Source organism: Orcinus orca, chromosome 15, assembly GCF_937001465.1.
Source record: "Orcinus orca chromosome 15, mOrcOrc1.1, whole genome shotgun sequence".
In the NCBI taxonomy this organism is placed as follows: Eukaryota; Metazoa; Chordata; class Mammalia; order Artiodactyla; family Delphinidae; genus Orcinus; species Orcinus orca.
In genome coordinates this window covers 67,059,589-67,078,391 of record NC_064573.1, presented here as the reverse complement: position 1 = coordinate 67,078,391, position 18,803 = coordinate 67,059,589, and the positions used below count along the sequence as shown (strand labels likewise).

Sequence of the window (18,803 nt, the reverse complement as noted above, 5' to 3'; positions counted from 1 at the left end):
AGTTTCCAGAGGGAAGCTGAACTTGCCCTTCCCTGTAGTCCCCAGGCCTGAGCATCCTGAGGGCAGGGAAGGTGCTCTCTTTATCCCCTTGTCCCCAGAGCGCAGTGGGGGATCTGCCAGGGGCCGAATAGGGGCTCCAAACACGTTGCCTGATTGAGGAAGGGAGGGTGGGTGTACATGAATGAATGCCAGGCTAGCAGGGCTCAGGTGGGGCTGAGGCACACCCTCAGGACTCCTGGACAGGAAACCATGCGTGTCACTTTAAACCCAGCCAGGCACATGGATGGGAGCTCCCTGGCTCCTTCCCCACTCATGCCTGGGGTGGTTTGAAAGCAGTTCCTGATGCCCTGGATAGCCCTCAGCCTACCCCACATGGCATCCACAAAAGAGGGGGAAGGGGGGAGACACAGGGCAGCATTCCCCTACATCCCCCCAGCACCCACCCCTGCCCAGCCCAGGGTCCCAGTGAAACGCACCCTCCACCTGCATACTCAGGTCCTGCAGGTCTCGCTCTGACATGTGGGAAAATCTGCAGTTGGAGCCAAAGTCGCACTGGCCTGCAACAGGAGGAGAGAGTCACTTGCTGCCCGGGATGGACTCCTACCATTGAGCTGAAGGGCAGCCTGATGAGGGGCCACCAGAGTTTTAGGGGCAGGGTGTTAGGGACTAAGGAGTAGCAACTCCAGCCCTGAGGAAGAAGCTGGACTCTCTCTGGCCCAGCCATAAGAGCAGCGAGCATGGCCTGTCTGGTCCACTAGGCCCTGCTCACAGCCCTTCCCTGGCCGGGGACCAAAGTCCACTGAAGCCTTTCATGATTGGGTTCCATAAGCCTCTGCAGGCTTGTCTCCTGTTACCTCCCCTTGCCCTGGCCCGTAGCCCCGACTAACTATGGGTGGGTCCCTGAGAGGGTTCTGCTTCCTCACACCCCCGCCTTGGTGCTCCCTGCCCATGGCAGGGGGTGGGGGGGGAGGAGGGCACAAGTAGCTGGACTGTGCCCCAGAAAGGCTTTAATGGCAGCTTTGTCAAGGAGGTACCAAAGTCCAGGTTGGCTTTCCAAATCTCAACTGGGGAGACCAAAATGTTTCTCAAAATAACAGGAGACTAGGGGGAGGAGGGATAAATTGGGAGATTGGGACTGACATATCCACACTACTATATATAAAATAGATAACTAATAAGAACCTGCTGTATAGCACAGGGAACTCTACTCAATACTCTGTAATGGCCTATATGGGAAAAGAATCTAAAAAAAAAAAAAAAAAAAGAGTGGATATATGTATATGTGTAACTGATTCACTTTGCTGTACACCTGGACTAATACAACACTGTAAATCAACTACACTCCAATAAAAATTATAAAAAAAAAATAGGGCTTCCCTGGTGGTGCAGTGGTTAAGAATCCGCCTGCCAACGCAGGGGACATGGGTTCAAGCCCTGGTCTGGGAAGATCCCACATGCCGCAGAGCAACTAATCCCGTGCACCACAATTACTGAGCCTGTGCTCTAGAGCCCGTGTGCCACAACTACTGAAGCCCGCGAGCCTCTCTGTGCTCCGCAACAAGAGAAGCCACCGCAGTGAGAAGCCTGCGCACCACAATGAAAGAGTAGCCCCTGCTCGCCGCAACTAGAGAAAGCCCGCACACAGCAACGAAGACCCAAAGCAGCCAAAAATAAATAAATAAATAATTTTAAAAAGTAATAATAATAGGAGACTAGAGGTGTCCTAAGACAGCCTTGCCTACCAGCAGCGTGTTCACATCAAGGTGCAGCCCATGGGGAATGGCAGCCCCTGATTCGCAGGCCTGGTGCCCATTCTAGGGGCAGCATGGTCTCCTGAGGGGAGCACAGCCATTCACCCCGCTCTCCTAGGCCAACAGCAGTACCTCTCCTTGGTGCTAAGCTCCCTTTTACACCATGTTAATCATCATGGCTTTCCTCTTTGCCTTGGCTGCTAGGAAACTCAAGGCCAAACCCTTAGAGTATACAGGACCTCAAGGCAAGCATGGAGGAGACTAAGCATTCTTCTGGCCTTGTCTTATTTTTCCTACCCTTATTTTCATCTGCCTTTGGCTCCTTCACTTACTGAGGTTTTTGTCTCTTTGAACTATATGCATCTTTATTAGCTGCGTACTGAGCAGTGAAATCAACACCCAGCGTCCTTTGTTCTAACCCTGAAGCTTCTCGGCATTGCCAGGCCTGTTCCTGTCTCCAGCCCTGCCTGCTGGGAGGGAGGGCACAGTGGAGGTCGGGCACAGTGGAGGTCAGGCTCCCAGGCTAACTTAATCAGCCAGTCTATTACACCTATTAGTATCTCCTGGATTTACTTGCAATCTCCCAGCCCTTGCTTGTTCTGGGTAAGCTGATAAAATCACATTCTAGGTCTGAAGAGCTGAGGACCAAGCCCTGGATGTCATAAGGCACAACCCCTGGGAAGGCCCCTGTTGACTGTGTCAAGTCAGCTGACGCACCAAGGCCACAAAGCGGGCTCAGGCGGGAGGGTGGGGGGAGGCTGTGCAGAAGTCCAAGCAGACCAGACAGGGCATGCTGGTCCCTAGGGGGACCTGAACGGAGTAGAACACTTTACCTGTCAGTAGAAACTTCCTGCAGGGCCGCTTGTTCTGCTCATCCAGCAAGATGGCAGCTGCATCTGCGAGGAGAGAGGATCTGGGTTCAGACTTTAGCTGCACACAGGCACTTCCTACCACTGAGATCAGGGAAGGAAAGAGGTCCTCATCCACGGAGGAGTGTAAGAGGGGATGACCACAGGTAGGGATGCTGGGCAGAGGGATCCGAGCTTCAGGTGACCTCAGCCCCACCCACCCCACCTAGACCCAGCCAAAGGCCAGGACCAGGCTTGAGGTCAGAGACTCTCAACTTTGCACAGTAGATCATATTGGGAAGTGTTTTTTTTTGAAGTCTTGGTACCAGAAGAAGACTTCTCTGTACTGTCTTTGCAACTTCCTGAGACTCTCTAATTATTTCAAAATAAAAACCTAAAAAGCCCACTAGTAAACCCCAGGGCCCAGGCATCACTTCATGGCCAAGGCTGTACCCCACCTCCCTCTGTTCCCCTCTCACACTAGCCACTGGCCTCAACAGGACTTCCTGGCAATCTTTCTGGATATGAACCTTAACCCCGGTTTCCTCCGATTTTTCCTACTTTTACTTTCATCATATAGGTACAGTTTAAATCTTGTATGCTCCTTGGTGGGCAAGGAATCAATCAGTCAAATGTAAGTGAGTGAGACAAGTGAGGAAGGTGCCCTGACTCAGAGGCCCTCATGTCGCCCTGGAGGAAGGAGAGGCCAGGTCTGAGCTGTGCACTTTCCCCGTCCATCTGCTGCCTTTTCTAGAGGCTGCTGGGGTAAAGGAAAGACCATGGGCTACTGAGTCCAGGTACACCAGACCACATCCGCCAAATGTCACCATGACCTCCACCTCAGAAGTCTAATGGCTGTTGGAAGCCTTATCCCACCTGACTTCTGACTTCTTTGCTTCATTTCATGGTGTTAGCTATTCCTTTTCACTGGATTCCAAAGTCACCGAGTCAAAATAGTTCCCCTGGTGTTTCTGACCTTCACTCTAAGAGCCCCCTGGGTCCTCTGCTCTTCTTTGTTTAGATTTTCTGTTACACTTTCTTGTTTCTTTCCTAAATTTATTCAGAAATCAAACACATCTCTGCTGGTTACTCCAAGATGGAGACCTCACCACTAAATTCCTACTTAGCCCTCAAGTCAGACTTTCCAGCTGGAGTAGGTACCAAGCATTTCCAATTGAATACTCTCCAGGCCACGTCCAAATGGAGTGAGGGGTTAGGTGGGCTCCTCATTAACGAGCCCTGACTGGTAGATGAACTCTAAGTCTCAGTTTCCCCGTACGTAAAATGGCAGGAAAATTCTCACCTGGTAGGGCTGCTGTCAACATTTAATAAGATAATGGATGGACAGAGCACTGGGCAGAGGAGGTCCCACATTAGAATTGTGGGAAAGTGGGGCTGGCAACGGCTTCAGCATCATGGTCCCCAGGTGATGCTAATGTGCAGCCAGGGCTGAGAGCCTCTGGAGTGGATGCTCAACAAATGGGAGCAGTTCTTACTCCATTTCCTCCTCATAAACCCACCATTTACAGGAACATCCCCATTTTGCAGACGGAAAAACTGAGGTTCACACAGGGAAAGGGGGCACACACATAACAAGTGGCAGTGCCAGGTCTGAACCCTGGCCTGTGCGTCTCAAGCCCCCACCCTTTCCTGTGTGGTTGCTGATTTCCTGGTGGCTGGTGAGTAGCCGACTCTGAGGGAGGCTCCTCACTTCCTCAGGGCTGGCCTGCTGGGGTCGAGAGTTAGCTATCAGAGGACTTACTCCCGGGGCGGCCTGCAGGAGCATGGGTGGGCCAGCAGCGTGGGGAGAGGGTCAGCACTGGACTTGTCAGACTCAGCCCACCCAGCTGGTGCCAGAGGCTTTCCCTGGGGAGGAGGGCTGGTGGAGGGCGTGTGGACATTGCCCAGGGTCCCACTGGGGTAGGACAGCTAAACTGGAAATGGGGCTGAGTCTGAGTCTTAGACAAGGGGCCCTGGTGGGGTAACTCAGTATGGGAGAAGAGTTCCAGGCTGCCCAGCATCTGGCTGGTGGTTCTCAACTCCAGCCACACGGCGAATCACTAGGCAGCTTTTAAAGTGTACACAGCCCAAGCCCATCTTTCTCAGGTTCTGTTGTAATTCATCTAAGGGGAGGGCATAAGAATTGTTAAAAGCTCCTTAGTGATTCTGAAGTGCACCCAGGATTGAGAACCCCCAGCCACAGGCCCTGCTCCTCCGCCTGGCGTTCAAGGCTCCTCATGATCTGACCCTATTGGTCCTTCTCGCTTCAGCTCCCCAAATCAACAGCTGCCCTGCTGCCCTGGGTTTGTTTGCTTGTTCATTGAGATATTCATCTAACAAACATTTACTGAGCGCGTCCTGTGTGCCAGGCGCTGCGCCAGGATGAGGATTTAGTGGAGAACAAGTCAGACCTGGTCCTTCCTTCCACTCCAATAGTCACACTAATCCATGTGGATATAAACGGGGTAAACAGCCAGCACGCAGCCAAATGACCTGACCTGGCCCAGGAGTTGGAGAGGGCGTCCTGGAGGACTGTCTGGGGTGGGGAGGACAGCAGGAAAGGCATGCCTGCAGAGGGGACAGTACTTGTGGTGGTCAGTGTGGCTGGAGCTTGGAGGGACAGGTCAGCAGGGCTTGGAGGCCTGGGTGGGACAGGGGTTCCACCCAGAACACACTGTTGTAATGGGGTGTGAGGTTACACAGGAGAGGGGCCCTGTTTTATTCACCTTTAAGTCTTCAGAGCCTCTCTGGGAGCCAAGGACACGCTAAGCACTCACCAAGTGTTGGCCGAATGAATGAGCCATGAGATAAAGGGTACAAGGCCAATCCTTTTGTGGACCCATAAGCATCGTTCTTACTTAGTAAGTCCTTACGTGCCATACAGTCATCAGGAGATTACTGAGCCCCGTCACATCCCTGGGAGGGGGGGTATGGCTATTACAGCTGTTTTACACATGGCAAAGTTAGGGCTACAGTGCTAGTGAGTGACATGTTGGGACTGACATCAGGCAGCCCAGCTCCAGGGCCCACGCCTGTCCTGACCACGGCAGATGGATCAACAGCCCTCTGAGGGTTAAGGGACTTGTTCAAGGCCATGAAGCCGGGAGCAGAGCAGGTCTCGAGTCCTAGCTGAGGCAGGGTACCCTGTGCCCTTGCAGAGACTGTGCTGTGTGGTTGTGCAGGTGAGCTGGAGCCCTGGGGAAGCCTCCCAAGGAAGGGGAAAGAGCTCATATGTCAGCTTGGGGACCAGGGTGAGGTGATGCACTGCTCTGGATTTCTAAGTCACCACCTGTAAGTGGGGCTCCCTGGCCTGCCCAGCTTCCCTCGAAGTGCTGTTTTAAGGACTGGATATGGCTGGGGATGTGAGCGAATGCTGGGAACCCTGAGAAGGGGCTCGTGGCACCCACTGTTTCATCTTTTCTATAGCCCTCTTCCAATCAACCTGTACCCACGGGGCCAGGGTTCTTGGCTGAAAGTCTGGGACTAGGAACAAACACCAGGATAACCTTGAGGCCTAGCACCACGCCAGATCGCAGCCCCTACTGGATTTGGGGTACAGGGAGCCTCTGCCTGACACCAGGTTCAGAGGCCTCTGAGGCACCTGGGAGACCCCTCTGCCCCTGAATTCCCCTCTGCCCCCACTCCCAGCCCCTTGCAACCATAGCCACGCCTGGTCTGCTGAGTGGCTTGGCCACCCTCCCTCACCCAAGCCTAGACCCCAGCCCAAACCTGCCTCTGGGGATGGGGGTCAGGGGATCAGTGTTTTTTATTTTAAGGTCTCTAGGTGATCCTAACTCAAAGGGTTTAGATCTGCTGCCTTACAGAGTTACTGAGAAAAGCAAATGACAGACCATGGAAGGCACCTGGCATACAGCAGGCACGCAATAAAATGTGAGTGACCTGAATCTGAGTCACAGACCAGGGAACTCTGTCTCCCCTTCTGAGCTGCTGGGACTCAGCTCCTTCCTTCCAGCCTCTGGGCCCTGTCCTGGAATCCTGCTCCCCAGCTCATGGAGCACCGGCCCTGCCCCGGCTCATTCCAGGAGCTCCTGGTCACCCCACCCCACTGCCACAGTCCCCCTCCATTTGTCCAGCTCCTGGCGCCTCTCTCACTACGGCTCAGTGTGGCTAAAGACTGCAGAGCAGCAGCAGCTCCCCTCCAGCCAATGCTCCTGGGTGCCAGGCCCTGTGCCAGGTGCTTATGGCCTTAATTCCTTTGCCTCATAAGCCTTTCCCAGAAGCAGCTCAGTCATTCGACAGCCATTTACTGCGCCCCCTGCTCAGGCAGCAGTCGGCCATCGCCATCAAACGTAGCTCCGGTCGTGGTGGCTATTGCCCACAGCCCTTCAAAGGCTGCCCTCTGCCCATCCCCCTTACCGTGGCCTCCGCAGGCCTGCACGATCTGGCCCCGGCCCTGTGGCCAGCCTTGGTCCCTACCATGCTCCTTCTCATCCTCTCTTTGGCTCCGAGAGCAGCTGGCACTTTGCCCTCTGCCCAGGATGGAGCACTGGCTTTTCCCTACCTTTCAGCTGTGGGCCCAGACATTAGCTCCTTAGAGAGGTCTTCTTCGTGGCCACAGTGTCCCCAGAGCCTGGCAAGGCGTCAGAGAACGGAGCCCTCAGTCAGGATTGCAGGGAAAGGAGCTCGCCTTCCACCTGCCCTTCTGAGGGCCCATCTGCCCCAGGGGCCAGCAACCCAGGCCTCCTCTCTTTTGCTCCTCAAAGAGCCCAGACCAGCACTGTCACTGGCCCGCAGCGTTTCCCTGTCTGATGATAAGAAAGACTGGAGAATAGGGCTTCATCAGCCCGGCCGCCAGGCCGGCAACACCCACCTCGGAACATGTCGTACCAGAGCTTCTTGGCCTTGAGGTGCTGCAGCCCGTTCAGGTGCTTCTTGCGGTTGTGGAGGTTGTCCTGGAAGGAGCGGTCGCAGTAGTCGCAGAAGTAACGCTTCCCCATGGTCACCCCCGCCAGGTGCTGCTGCTGCCTGGGAAGTCGCAGGGCGCTGGGTCAGAGCGCAGAGGAAATGCCACCACCCTGCCTGAGCACGCCCGGGGGCCAGGCCTGCGCCACGTCAGGAAGGCTCTACTTACCCACACCAGCTCGTATGAACTCCGCAACAGCCCATGAGGGGCTACCCGGGCAGATGCTTATGGCCTGAGAGGCCTCACTGCAGAGGGGTCTTTTAACAGTTCTGACACCCAGCTTCCACCCCAGGTCGGTTAAAGCAGAAACCCAGTGGGTGAGGCCTGGGCATCAGCATGTTTTAATGCGCCCCAGGGAATTCTTGTCTGCAGCCAGGCTGGAGAACCACCACCTCACCCACTCTGGACAGCACCCCCCACCACCTCTGACGTCCCCTCTCCTGTTCCTCCATGCTGGCCGCACAGCCCCCCTCTCTGCTCCTCACACGCGCCAGGCACACACCAGGCACACGCCCACCTCCCGCTGTTTGCACCTGCTGTTCCCTCTGCCGGGATGCTCCCCCTGCATACCTGCCCCGCTTGCTCACTTGACTCCTTCGATCTTTGCTCAAATACTACCTTCTCAGTAATCTCCCATGACCACTTTATTTAAAATTGCAGAACCCTCCACTTAGCTTTCCCCATTCCCTGCTTCACTTTTATCACCTTTGAAGTAATAAGTTACTTGTTATGTTTATTATATTTTTCTTTCCTTCAACAGGAATATAAATCCATGTGGGCTGGGATATTTTTGTGTTTTTGTTGTTGTTGTTTTTAGGACACTCACACTTTATTTTTCTACATAAAATTTACAAAGCCCCAGCCCCCAAAGTGGTGCACGGTACAGAGTAGGCAACCAAATATTTGTTATTCAACAATGAGTTAATTCCCATTTTCCTTATGGGACAACTGGGGTTCACAGAGAGGAAGCGATTTGCCCAAGGTCACACAGCTGGTAAGCAGAAGGCAAACCCAGGTGCCCTAAAATCCCGCTGCTGGTGTCCTCCCTTCCACAGCCAGCTTAAGGCTTAGAGAAGCCAGAGGGCTCAGGGAGAAATGCACACAGCTTCGCAAGGAGACCAGCTAAACACTTAGGTGGCAATCACAGAGGGAAATGAGAACGTTTCAGGGTCTTCAGATACTTAAGACCCCTCAGTCCTGGTGACCACAGCTGCCACTCCTGACCCAGGAGATCTGCAGCCATGACTCAAGGCCAGCCCTTGGGTCCCCGTTTGGTGTCACAAGACCAGAGGACAAATGGGTTCACTCAGGGCCACCAGGTGGGATCTGCAAAGGCTGAGCCCAGAATAGCCTCTCACCTTTCAGGTCCTATAGTCTGACACCTCATTTCCCAGAGCAGGTTCCTGAGGCCAAGAGGAGGAAGAAAAGTGACTTCCCCAAGGTCACGAGGTAGCAGCCCAGGCCAGCGGCAAAAGCCCCAGACTCTCAGAATCTGGCTAGTAAAGTTAAAGCTGAGACCTGACCCACAGGGCAGAGAGATGGGGGAATACATGTTGGGAAGAAGAGAACGGGGAGAGACACAGAGACAAATAAGCCCCTGGACAGTCCAGGCAGCCAGGCGAGGGATGGAGGAAGCCGCTCCTGCGGCAGAGACAGCAGCCATTAAGTCAAGGGCCGTAATGGGATCACGAACAGTCATTCAAAATGAAAACGTATAAAACCTCTCTTCTCCCATTACTGCTGAGAAACCGCATCCCAGACACGCGGACTTGATATATTAAATTTGGCAGCTCTAATACACCCCGTCTTGCCAATAAACTTATAGGAATTGGACTGAAATTGTAAGAGATGAACGTTTAACGGCCGAGTGCTTAACTAAGCCATTCATGAAGGCTGAAGCTCAGAGGAGCCACTGGCTCTGGAGCATAAAGGGGAAGGGACGGGAGGGCCAGTGGGGGGGCGTTCCTCCAGGAGACTGATAAGGAACAGTGGCTCTGCGGCAGACTTAGCTAGGCAAAACCACACAGGGCACTGGGAAGCCAGCTGTGTGACCTTGGACCTCTCCAGGCCTCTACTTTCACTGTAGGAATATGGGGCGGTGGGTCCAACGGGTTGGCTGATTGCTTAGGGAGCAGCACACAGAAGTTTGAATCCAAATGAATTATTAATAAAAGAGTAACAGCAATACAAATGACACTAATAATGTCTGGCATTAAGCAAGTGTACAATAAATGTTATGTAATATTTGATGCACTAAGCACCTACTATGTGCCAGCACTGGGCTAAAAGCTTTATAATCCATCATCTCACTTAATCCTCAGGACAACCTGTGAGGTTTCAGATGAGGGAACTGAGGCTCCAAGAAGTGAAGTGACTTAGCCAAGATCACGCTGCTAGAAAGCAGCCGAGCTGGGCTTAGGACACAGGCAGGATGGCTCTAGAGCCCACACTCCTAATCACTTATGAAAGTTGCCTCCTAACAAATCATACTGATGACAGCTTTCCTTTACTCACTACACCCCCAGGACCATGTGGCCCCTTTAAACCCCAAGAGGTATGTATTACAACCTCATTTACGATTGAGGAAACTGAGGCCCAGAGAGGTGCTGTGAGGTGCCCCAGATCACACATCCAGGAAGGGCAAAGCAGGTCTCCAACCAAACCACCAGGAAATGAAGATCACATGCCCCTCTCCCAACCTGCCCAGCAACACCGATTCAAATGATGAGCCCCTCGGGGCTGGGCTGTGTGTGCCTGTGTGAGAGTGTGTATTTGTGTTTTCCCCTCTCTCTCACATAAACAAACCATGGGGGGCACACCAGCCTCAGCTGAGGGCCATCGTGGCAGCGCTGCCCACCCATGCCTCCCTCTGCCCACCCTGGCCACCCCTCATCTGGCACAGGGGAAGTGCTCAGCCATCCAGGACGGGTCAATGGACTTTGTGTCTAGTCCCAGCTCTGCCAGGTGAGGATGTGGCTCTGTCACTTGCCCTCTCTAGGCCTCGGTTTCCCCACATGTGAAGTGGGACGCAGACAGCTAGACCAGGTGATCTCTAAGGGCACACACACACACGTGTGTCACTTAGCACAGAGCCTGGCCCACAGGAGGCCCTCCAGAAACATTGGCCATCATCACCATCATTATTATTAGCCTCCAAAAGCCTGTATTTCAGAAAACTGAGACTCAGAACAAGGAACAGGATATCAGTGCCCAAGTGACCTCTGTGGTCAGCTATTCCATATTACAGATGAGGCAAGGGAGGCCAGTAAAGGGAACTGAGTTGTCCAAAGCACACAGCACAAGGCAGGGGTGGGACTGAACCTCAGCCCCGTTGGCAGGCTAAGACCTCTGCCTGCACAGCAGCTCTGCAGAGCCCCCAATGCCCAGGAACGGTGTCAAGGGAGCAGAGCGGCTTTAGAGGGGCCAGCACTTCCTGCCTCCTTCACAGGCCTGACCCCATGGAGGCAGAGGCCCTGTCCCTGGTTAGGAGCTGGCCTCCAGCAGGGTGACCTCACCCAGGCATCGTCCAGGTGTGAAGTTCTAGAGCTCCTGACCCAACTCCCTCCTGCTCCAGTGCCCTGGCGCACATTAGCAAAAGTTGCAGCTGCAGAATCCTCTGGACAGACACAGCACCGGGCCAGACATACAACTTGGCAAGCAGAGTGTATTTCACTCTGCCTCACCTCGTAGCCAGGCGTCCTTGCACAAGGCACAACCTGCACCACCGCACTTGGCAGCCCTGAGTGGGAGGTCAGGGAAAGGGGAATGGGGACAGCCGGACGTCTCTACGGCACCCAGACACCAGCATGGGGTGCTGACTAAGCTGGCCCTCTCTGCTGTGATTCATCCTCGTCCTCTGAGGCTGGCGCGCTCTGCAGTGTGTGAGCGAGGTCCTGTCCGGAACACAGGACCATCCGGCCCGACTCCCTCACCAGGAACACAGGCAGTGCCACCCACCCACTCCCAGAGACCAGGTCCACGGTGGCGACAGCATCTGCTGGCTCCCTGGAGCTTCACCAGGTGACAGGGTGGCTCCTCATGGGCACGGGGCAGAGGGCAATGCTAGTGGGACCACCCTCTGAGGTCACACAGGCCTGGGTTCAAATTCTAGCTCCACCACTAGAAAGTTATTTCATTTCCCAGAGTCTGTCCTTAGCTATAAAACAGGGACCCCGCCGCTGCTGTGAATTTACCACCACAGAGAATGGAGGCCGTTACTGCTGTTGCCATCATCCCCTGGGAGGCTCACTCCCCTCCTACCCCCAGCGCGTCCTGACCAGTTGATTTAAAATTGCAGCCAAAGTCACAGCAGCAAACACGTCTGCCCCCTCACCACCTGCTGTTTTCCATAGCTCGTCTCACACACTGATTTACTGTCACAAGAGCTGCCTCCCCACTAGAATACAGGCTCCACGAGGGCAGAGGGTTCTGTCTGTCTGTCCAACTGCACCACCCGGAAGAGAGGATCAAATGCAGAACTGCTGGTGGAATAAGCGAGGGAGCCACCTGTGGAGCCCAAGGCCTCCCGCCCTTTGCTCACCGACCCTCTTCTCCACAAGCCTGAATCTGGGGACAAGGACGGGGACGAGAAGAGAGACATGTAAGGCCCCCAAAAGCAGGTCTCTGCCACCCCCACCCTCCCTGCAGGGCTTCTGTCTCCAGCAGGGCCCCCACTACCGACTTAGACCACACCTGGCGAGCCCACGGCACCTGACTGCAGGCCTCCGGGCTCAAGGAAAAGATGACCAACGAGTTGAGACGCTGTGGGGTGGAAGAAGGAAGAAAGGAGAATCAGATTTGACTCCTGTGTGCTAGGCATTCTCTTATTTAATCCTCACAGACCCTCGGAGTAGATATCAAGGCATCCACTTCGCAGATGAGGAAACAGGTTCAGAAACTCTCACTCCTATTTTGCTCAAAGCCACGACCGGGAGAGACACTGATAAGGAAGATTTCTCATCAACCTGAGTGCTGCGGGTGGGCCAGTGGTGCTGAGCGCCCCCGTGCACCTCCTGTGGAGCCCTCACCAGGCGTGCCAAGGCACATTGGAACCAGCATTCACACTGGGGCCTGGCTGACCCGGGACCCATTCTCTCCCCACCCCACCGCTCCACCGTGAGGCTGGCTCAAGGCAGACATCTGTGCTTCACTGATATTCTTGGTTGCTTTCATCACGTGCGTCTCAGGTACAGAGGTGGCTTTGGCACAAGGCTAAAATCAGTCAACACCTCGGCCGTGGCCAGGGGCTGGGTTGCATGCTGTAATTATACAGGACTTGTGCTCACCACATGCTGCCCTCGAGCTTACCTGTCATTTCTTCTAATTATGGCACCACCAGACCCCAGGTGAACAGCAAACTGCAGCCAGAGGACGGCTTTACTGCACGCCCACTAGGAGCATGGCAATGTCCCAGCACCACATATGCCCGCCGTCTGGAGTTGGCGGCATCGGACCCAGCCCCTGCAGGTGGCCTGCAGACTGCCTGCTCAGGACCCAGCTCCAACAGAAGTGCCAAGAAGATCCAGATGTCTCCCCTGATAGGAGCCCTGATATGTTAAGGGTCTCCCTCAGATGTCCCAGGGTTTTGTAGCAACCACGAAGCTTTCTCATCCTGACCTCATTCACGTGTTCATTTTTTTTTTTTTTACATCTTTATTGGAGTATAATTGCTTTACAATGGTGTGTTAGTTTCTGCTTTATAAACGTGTTCACTTCTTAAAGTAAAGTATATCATCCACTCTCAGCAATATAAGGCAGTGGGGACTCCACCCACAGCGATTTCTTAACTCAGCAGGTCTGGGACAGGGGTAGGGTCTAAGGAGGCCCTGATGCAGAGTCCACAGACCATACTTGGAGAAATGCTGGTCTAAGTGGGGAGATGACAGACTGAGGAACAGAGAAGGAGGGAGTTTGCCTGAAGTCACACAGGCCACACAAGTCAGCCCTTACTGTACAGCCATCCACCCAGGCCTGAATCCCAACTCTGCCACTCGCAGGCTGTGATACTCTCGTCAAACTACCTACCCCTGAGCCTCATCTGGAAGTCGGGGGTAATAATACTTTTCACAGGAGTACTGTGAGGATTGAATCATGCATGCTAGGTGCTTGGCAGAGTGTCTGGCAAGCCAGTGCTGCTTAATGCACATCTGTGGACGTGGCAGCCAGCCTCTGTGGCACCCAATGACCCCACCTCCTGGTGTCTGCACTTTGTGTCCCCTGTTCCAAAGCATATCAGGGTTGGTCTCTGTGACTAAGAGAAGAGAGCTGAGGGATGGTATGTCACCCCCAAGATCAGGTTATAAGACAACATGGCTTCCATCCTGGTGTCTCGCTTTCTCTGATCACTTGTTCTGGGGGGAAGCCAGCTACCATACTGTGAGCAGCCCAGTAGGGAGGCCCACATGGCAAGGAACTGAGACCTCCTGCTAACAGCCAAGTGAGTGGGCTTGGAAGCAGACCATCCAGCCCCAGTCAAGCCTTCAGAGGAGGGCAGCCCTGGCTGACAGCTTGACAGCAACCTTGTGGGAGACTCTGAGCCAGAACCACCCAGCTACGCCACTCCCGTATCAGATAATGTTTGTTGTGGTAAGTCACTAAATTCTAGGGTAATTTGTTATGCAGCAACAGCTAACTAATACAGTGAAATAAATGAATGGAGAAGCTAAATCACTTTATAATTTGTGATGGCCACAGGTACAAAGTGCCCCACAATGCAAAACTCTCCTGAGTCAAGTCAAAGGAGGGCCCCCCTCCCACTTGCATATGCACAACCCTAAAGTTCCATGGTTCCCTTTTCAGTCATTCATTCACCAGCCAAACACACTGAGCACTTCCTCTATGCCAGACTGGGGTTCACGTTTCATGACACAGAGTCCATGCTCTCACGAGAACGTGAGCTGAGTATGTGCTGGGGATGGGTAGCCGACAGATGTGCCCCCAGTAACAGTCATAGGTAACAAGCTCTGTGCCGGGGGTCCCAAAGAGGGGCGCCTGCATCCAACAGGGACTTCCTCCAAGGAAATGATCAGAGATCATCTCGAAGATCTAGGTACCAAGGTGAGCACTGCAATGTAGCTTGTCCTGAAACCAAACTCCAAATGTCCAAGAGTAAAAAGAGCTGACAGTTATCCATTGCTCACCACATGCCAGGCAGACCGCTCAGGGTCCTGTGTAGAGAGGGGGAAGGGGTTCAATGATGATGCACAAAGCCTACCATCCTCATTTTACCCTAAAAATAACTTTGGGTAGAGGGAGCCCACAACTGGCAAGGAGCAAGAGTAGAGTGTGAGCCAACCTATTCAATGGTGCCATTAAAAATCAAGTCAGGGTTTCCCTGGTGGCGCAGTGGTTGAGAGTCCACCTGCCGATGCAGGGGACACGGGTTCGTGCCCCGGTCCGGGAAGATCCCACATGCCGCGGGGAGGCTGGGCCCGTGAGCCATGGCCACTGAGCCTGCGCGTCCGGAGCCTGTGCTCCACAATGGGAGAGGCCACAACAGTGAGAGGCCCGCATACCGCAAAAAAAAAAAAATCAAGTCAAAGTAATACATCAACTATACTTCAGTTAAAGAAGAATCAGTCAAAGGGAACAATTCCCTACAGGGACAAAATGTTCATCCCATATTGTAAATGAAAAATGACTCATTGTCACAACAGTATGTACAACATGATACCACTTTTTTAAGGAGAAAGAACTTCCCGCCTCAACACACACATATACACACAGACACACATACAAAGACTGGAGAAGACACAAAATATTTACTGTAGTTATGTCTAGAGAATAAAATTACGATGTGCGGGATTTTTTTTTTCATTTTGTGTTTTTCTGTTTTTCTAAGTTTCTACTTTTGGCGTGTATAGTTTTAAAATTTTCCCCAAAAATTCCCTTCAAAAAAGTGGGAAATTTGTCAGGCAGGGATAAACCCTATTCCTTCTTCCTTAGGAGGCTGCCATGGATGGTTCCAGTGACCCGGTTCACCTGGATGAACCGGCCGGGGGTGGTGTTGAAAGGGATCTAGCGTAAACATTTTCCTCAGTCCAGGCTGACGGTTGATAGGACAAGCCCTGATTCCAAGTGGACCTGGCCCAGTGAAGGTCAGCTGAACCCAAATCTGGGCTCCAGGAGCTTCAGGATGGAGAGAGTTTCTCACCAGATAGTTAGAGGTCCTAAAAGGCCAGAGTTTCCAAATAGGAAAGGCAAAAATAGTCTGAAAGAGGCTCTTGAACCATATACCCTGACTCATATAAACACCTCTGCCTTTCCCTTCTCTCCCCACCACCAAGTCTGGGCTCCAAATACCATGTGACTCTCTGTTACCACTGCCCAAGTCAGGTCTCACCCCTTCACATCTGGACCAGCCTCCTTAGTTCAGCCCACCCTTGGCAGCATCACATCAACCCTCTCAAAACAACTCCTCAAAATTTTCCATTGCTCCTGGTGAGGAGCTTATTAAAAATGAAGTCTCCTGAATCAGATCCTCAGGAATTCTGGCTCAGCAGATCTGGAGAGGGGCTCAGAAATTTGCATTTTAACCAGGGACTCTAGCCACCCCCAGTAGGTACCCCCAAGAAATAAAAGCCTGGAGAACTGAGCTTCCACTGTTCATTGACCTCTTCATCCCCTGCATCCCAAAGGCAGCCTTTGCTGAAGGCAGTCACTCTGGGTAGACACAGCCCACAAATCTGTGTCCCAGTCAGAAACTGGTCAGACTATGAACCACCTCAGTAAGCTGAAATGGTAACCCCGACTTGATGAGAATGCTAAGCACAATTTGTTAGAGTGGATAAAAGTGTTTTCTTACTGGCTAAGCATCCTGTCACACTCCAGGAAAGCTTAAAATTGAAAACAGAGGTAGTAGACTAAATCAATTATTGTACTAATGTTCCTGTCCTAAGATTATTAATAATCAGTGTCTACCTGGTGCTTAAAAGTATCACATTGAAAAGAATTTGACATGTTGAGTATATAACAGAAAAGCACTGTGATTCCAGTTTAAAATATAAAAGTTAAAATATGTAGTTAGGTAATTGATAAAGTATCTGTCAGTAATTGATATGAAACTTGTGATTCTAAGTTGAGGGGTCAGCAATGGTTGGAAACACTGGCTGCACGTTAAAATCACTGAGGTGCTATAAAAGCTACTAAGGGTGCCCGCCATATCCTAATTTCTTGTCAGAGATGGAGCCTGTATTTTTTGAATCCCCCGACTGAGAACAAGTTGACAAAACAGAATTTGACTAAGTTTGTTAAAAGTATTAAAATTTATTACATTTATAAGGTTAATTTATTAGATTTTCTAGTAACTGTTTAAGTATTCTGGGGAAATTATGCTTGTTAGGTTATATATCTGAAGTACTTAAAAAGAAAATCAAATATATTAAATGTATAAGTGGACTTAAATGTGTAAGGGAATGTAACTGAGCTGAAGATAGGGCTGAATGTTTAAAGGAATTTACTTTGTTCAAGTTGAGTTCAAACATTAATCAAAGGGAAAGTTAAGGTCATTTTTCTAATTTTTCTAGATTTATGTATAGAATAATAATTTCTAAGTTGAAATCGATGGCCTAAAGAAAATTAGATTTTTAGAAAATTGTTGCTCCAAAATGAGAATGAACTAAAAAGGCAAAAAAATAAAACAAGTCCCACCTTAACTCCCTGTGGTCTTCCCTACCCATCTCACCTAAAATAATTCCTCCCTCCTCTGAACTCCTCATCTGGGAAGTTATCAGCAAGATATAAGTATTCTTTCCCAGAAGCTTCACAACTTCCTGCCCGAAAGGGCTACCAGGACGCTTTGCAAATAGAAAATAACCGCATGGTGGATATAGAGCATTTCACGTTTTTCCTACCAGTCCCCAAACAAGGCATTACTGTTGCTTTTACAAGTCAGAGGCAGATCCAGGTCTCGAATCCAGTCCCTGGTTTTCAATGCCACACGTACGCCAATGACTTTTATCTCTGGCTCAGGCCTCTCCTCTGAACTCCAGATCCAAATCCCAATTGGCCTCTGGACCCCTCCATTTGATGCCTAAGGGGCAGCTCAAACTTAATGTGGCCAAACAGAACTTAAGATCATCCTGTTGATTTTAAGTTGCTGAGGTCAAAACTTTGATGCCATTCTTGAGTCCACTTTCCTGTAAGCCCTTACATGCATCTGTCAGCTTGTTGTTTGTCCCACCTCCAAAAATACATCCCAAATCTGATCACTACTCTAATCCACACCCTAATCTAAATTACCACCCTGCCTCAATTGACCCACCACAGCAACTTCCTCTCTTCAGTCTGTTCTCCAGAGCAGCCAGAAATGATGACATTAAAATGTAAATTAGATCATGTCACACCGCAGCTTAAAACCCTTCATTGGCTTCCTAGTGCAATTAGAAAAAACTAAGACTTTTTACCACGGGTTACAAGGCCAGATATGAGCTGACCTGAGCCTACTTCATAGTCCACTCTACTTTTTTCCCCCTCAAACACCCCAGGATAGAACAGCCTCAAGGCCTTTGCACCAACGTTTTCCTGTTTGAACGGCTACCATTCACTCAGGTCTAGGGTTAAGTGTCGCCCTGGGGCCCACCTTGTCTAAAATATTACCACCACCACCCCCTCCCCAATCAACCTTTCTTCAGCTCTTCAAAGCATTACTTGTCATTACTGCACCTTCCTATCTACCCATACACAGTAGAATGGGCGCTCCATGAAGGCAGGGACTTGTTCACCGCTGGGTCCCCAGCGCAAGGCCCAGAGGCACTTAGAAAACATGTGCTGGACGGCCCTAGTCCTCCAAAGTCCTTGCTATTTCTATTCCCAAGAAGGAATGAGTGGATCTAGGTCTCCTGCCTTCCAAGCCAGGATTGCCAGCTGCGAAACCCAGGGATGAGGGTAACATGAAGCATGGGCAGAATCGCCACTTCCCCTGAGGCTGGGCAGAGGGATTCAGTCCCCAGGACCCGACTTGTTCCACAGGCTCCAACTCTAGCCCTGGACTTGGGGCTGACAGAGACAGGACGGGGCACAAGCCTGGGACCGGGCACCCAGGCCTCGCTCCCCTATCCACTCCGCATTCCGTTTAATAGTGTGGCCCGCCGCGGGGCTCGCGGACTTAGATGGAAGAGCCCAAGCCCTCCCGTGGGGGTAAGGACACTCGCCCTCGACGTCCCGCCAAAGAAGGTACCTGGCTCCGTGGGGCCCAACGGCTCTGAGCTCCTCCTCCTGCTTGCTGGGATTTGTAGTCCTTCCTTGGGTATCGGTCCACCCTTCCCAGAAACCTTTGCGAAT

General features: G+C 52.0%; 1 protein-coding gene across 1 annotated transcript in view; it reads right to left on the bottom strand.

The window, feature by feature from the left end:
• ZMAT5 (zinc finger matrin-type 5) overlaps nt 1-18,803 on the bottom strand; it is a 25,471-nt gene extending 6,668 nt beyond the window's left edge. Inside the window, exons 1-4 of the mRNA XM_004283742.3 lie at nt 18,700-18,803; nt 7,431-7,585; nt 2,585-2,647; nt 477-557 (exon numbers count right to left, since the gene is read on the bottom strand). Coding sequence (XP_004283790.1) covers nt 477-557; nt 2,585-2,647; nt 7,431-7,557 — 271 coding nt within the window. The 5' untranslated portion in view covers nt 7,558-7,585; nt 18,700-18,803. The remainder of the gene's footprint in view (nt 1-476; nt 558-2,584; nt 2,648-7,430; nt 7,586-18,699) is intronic.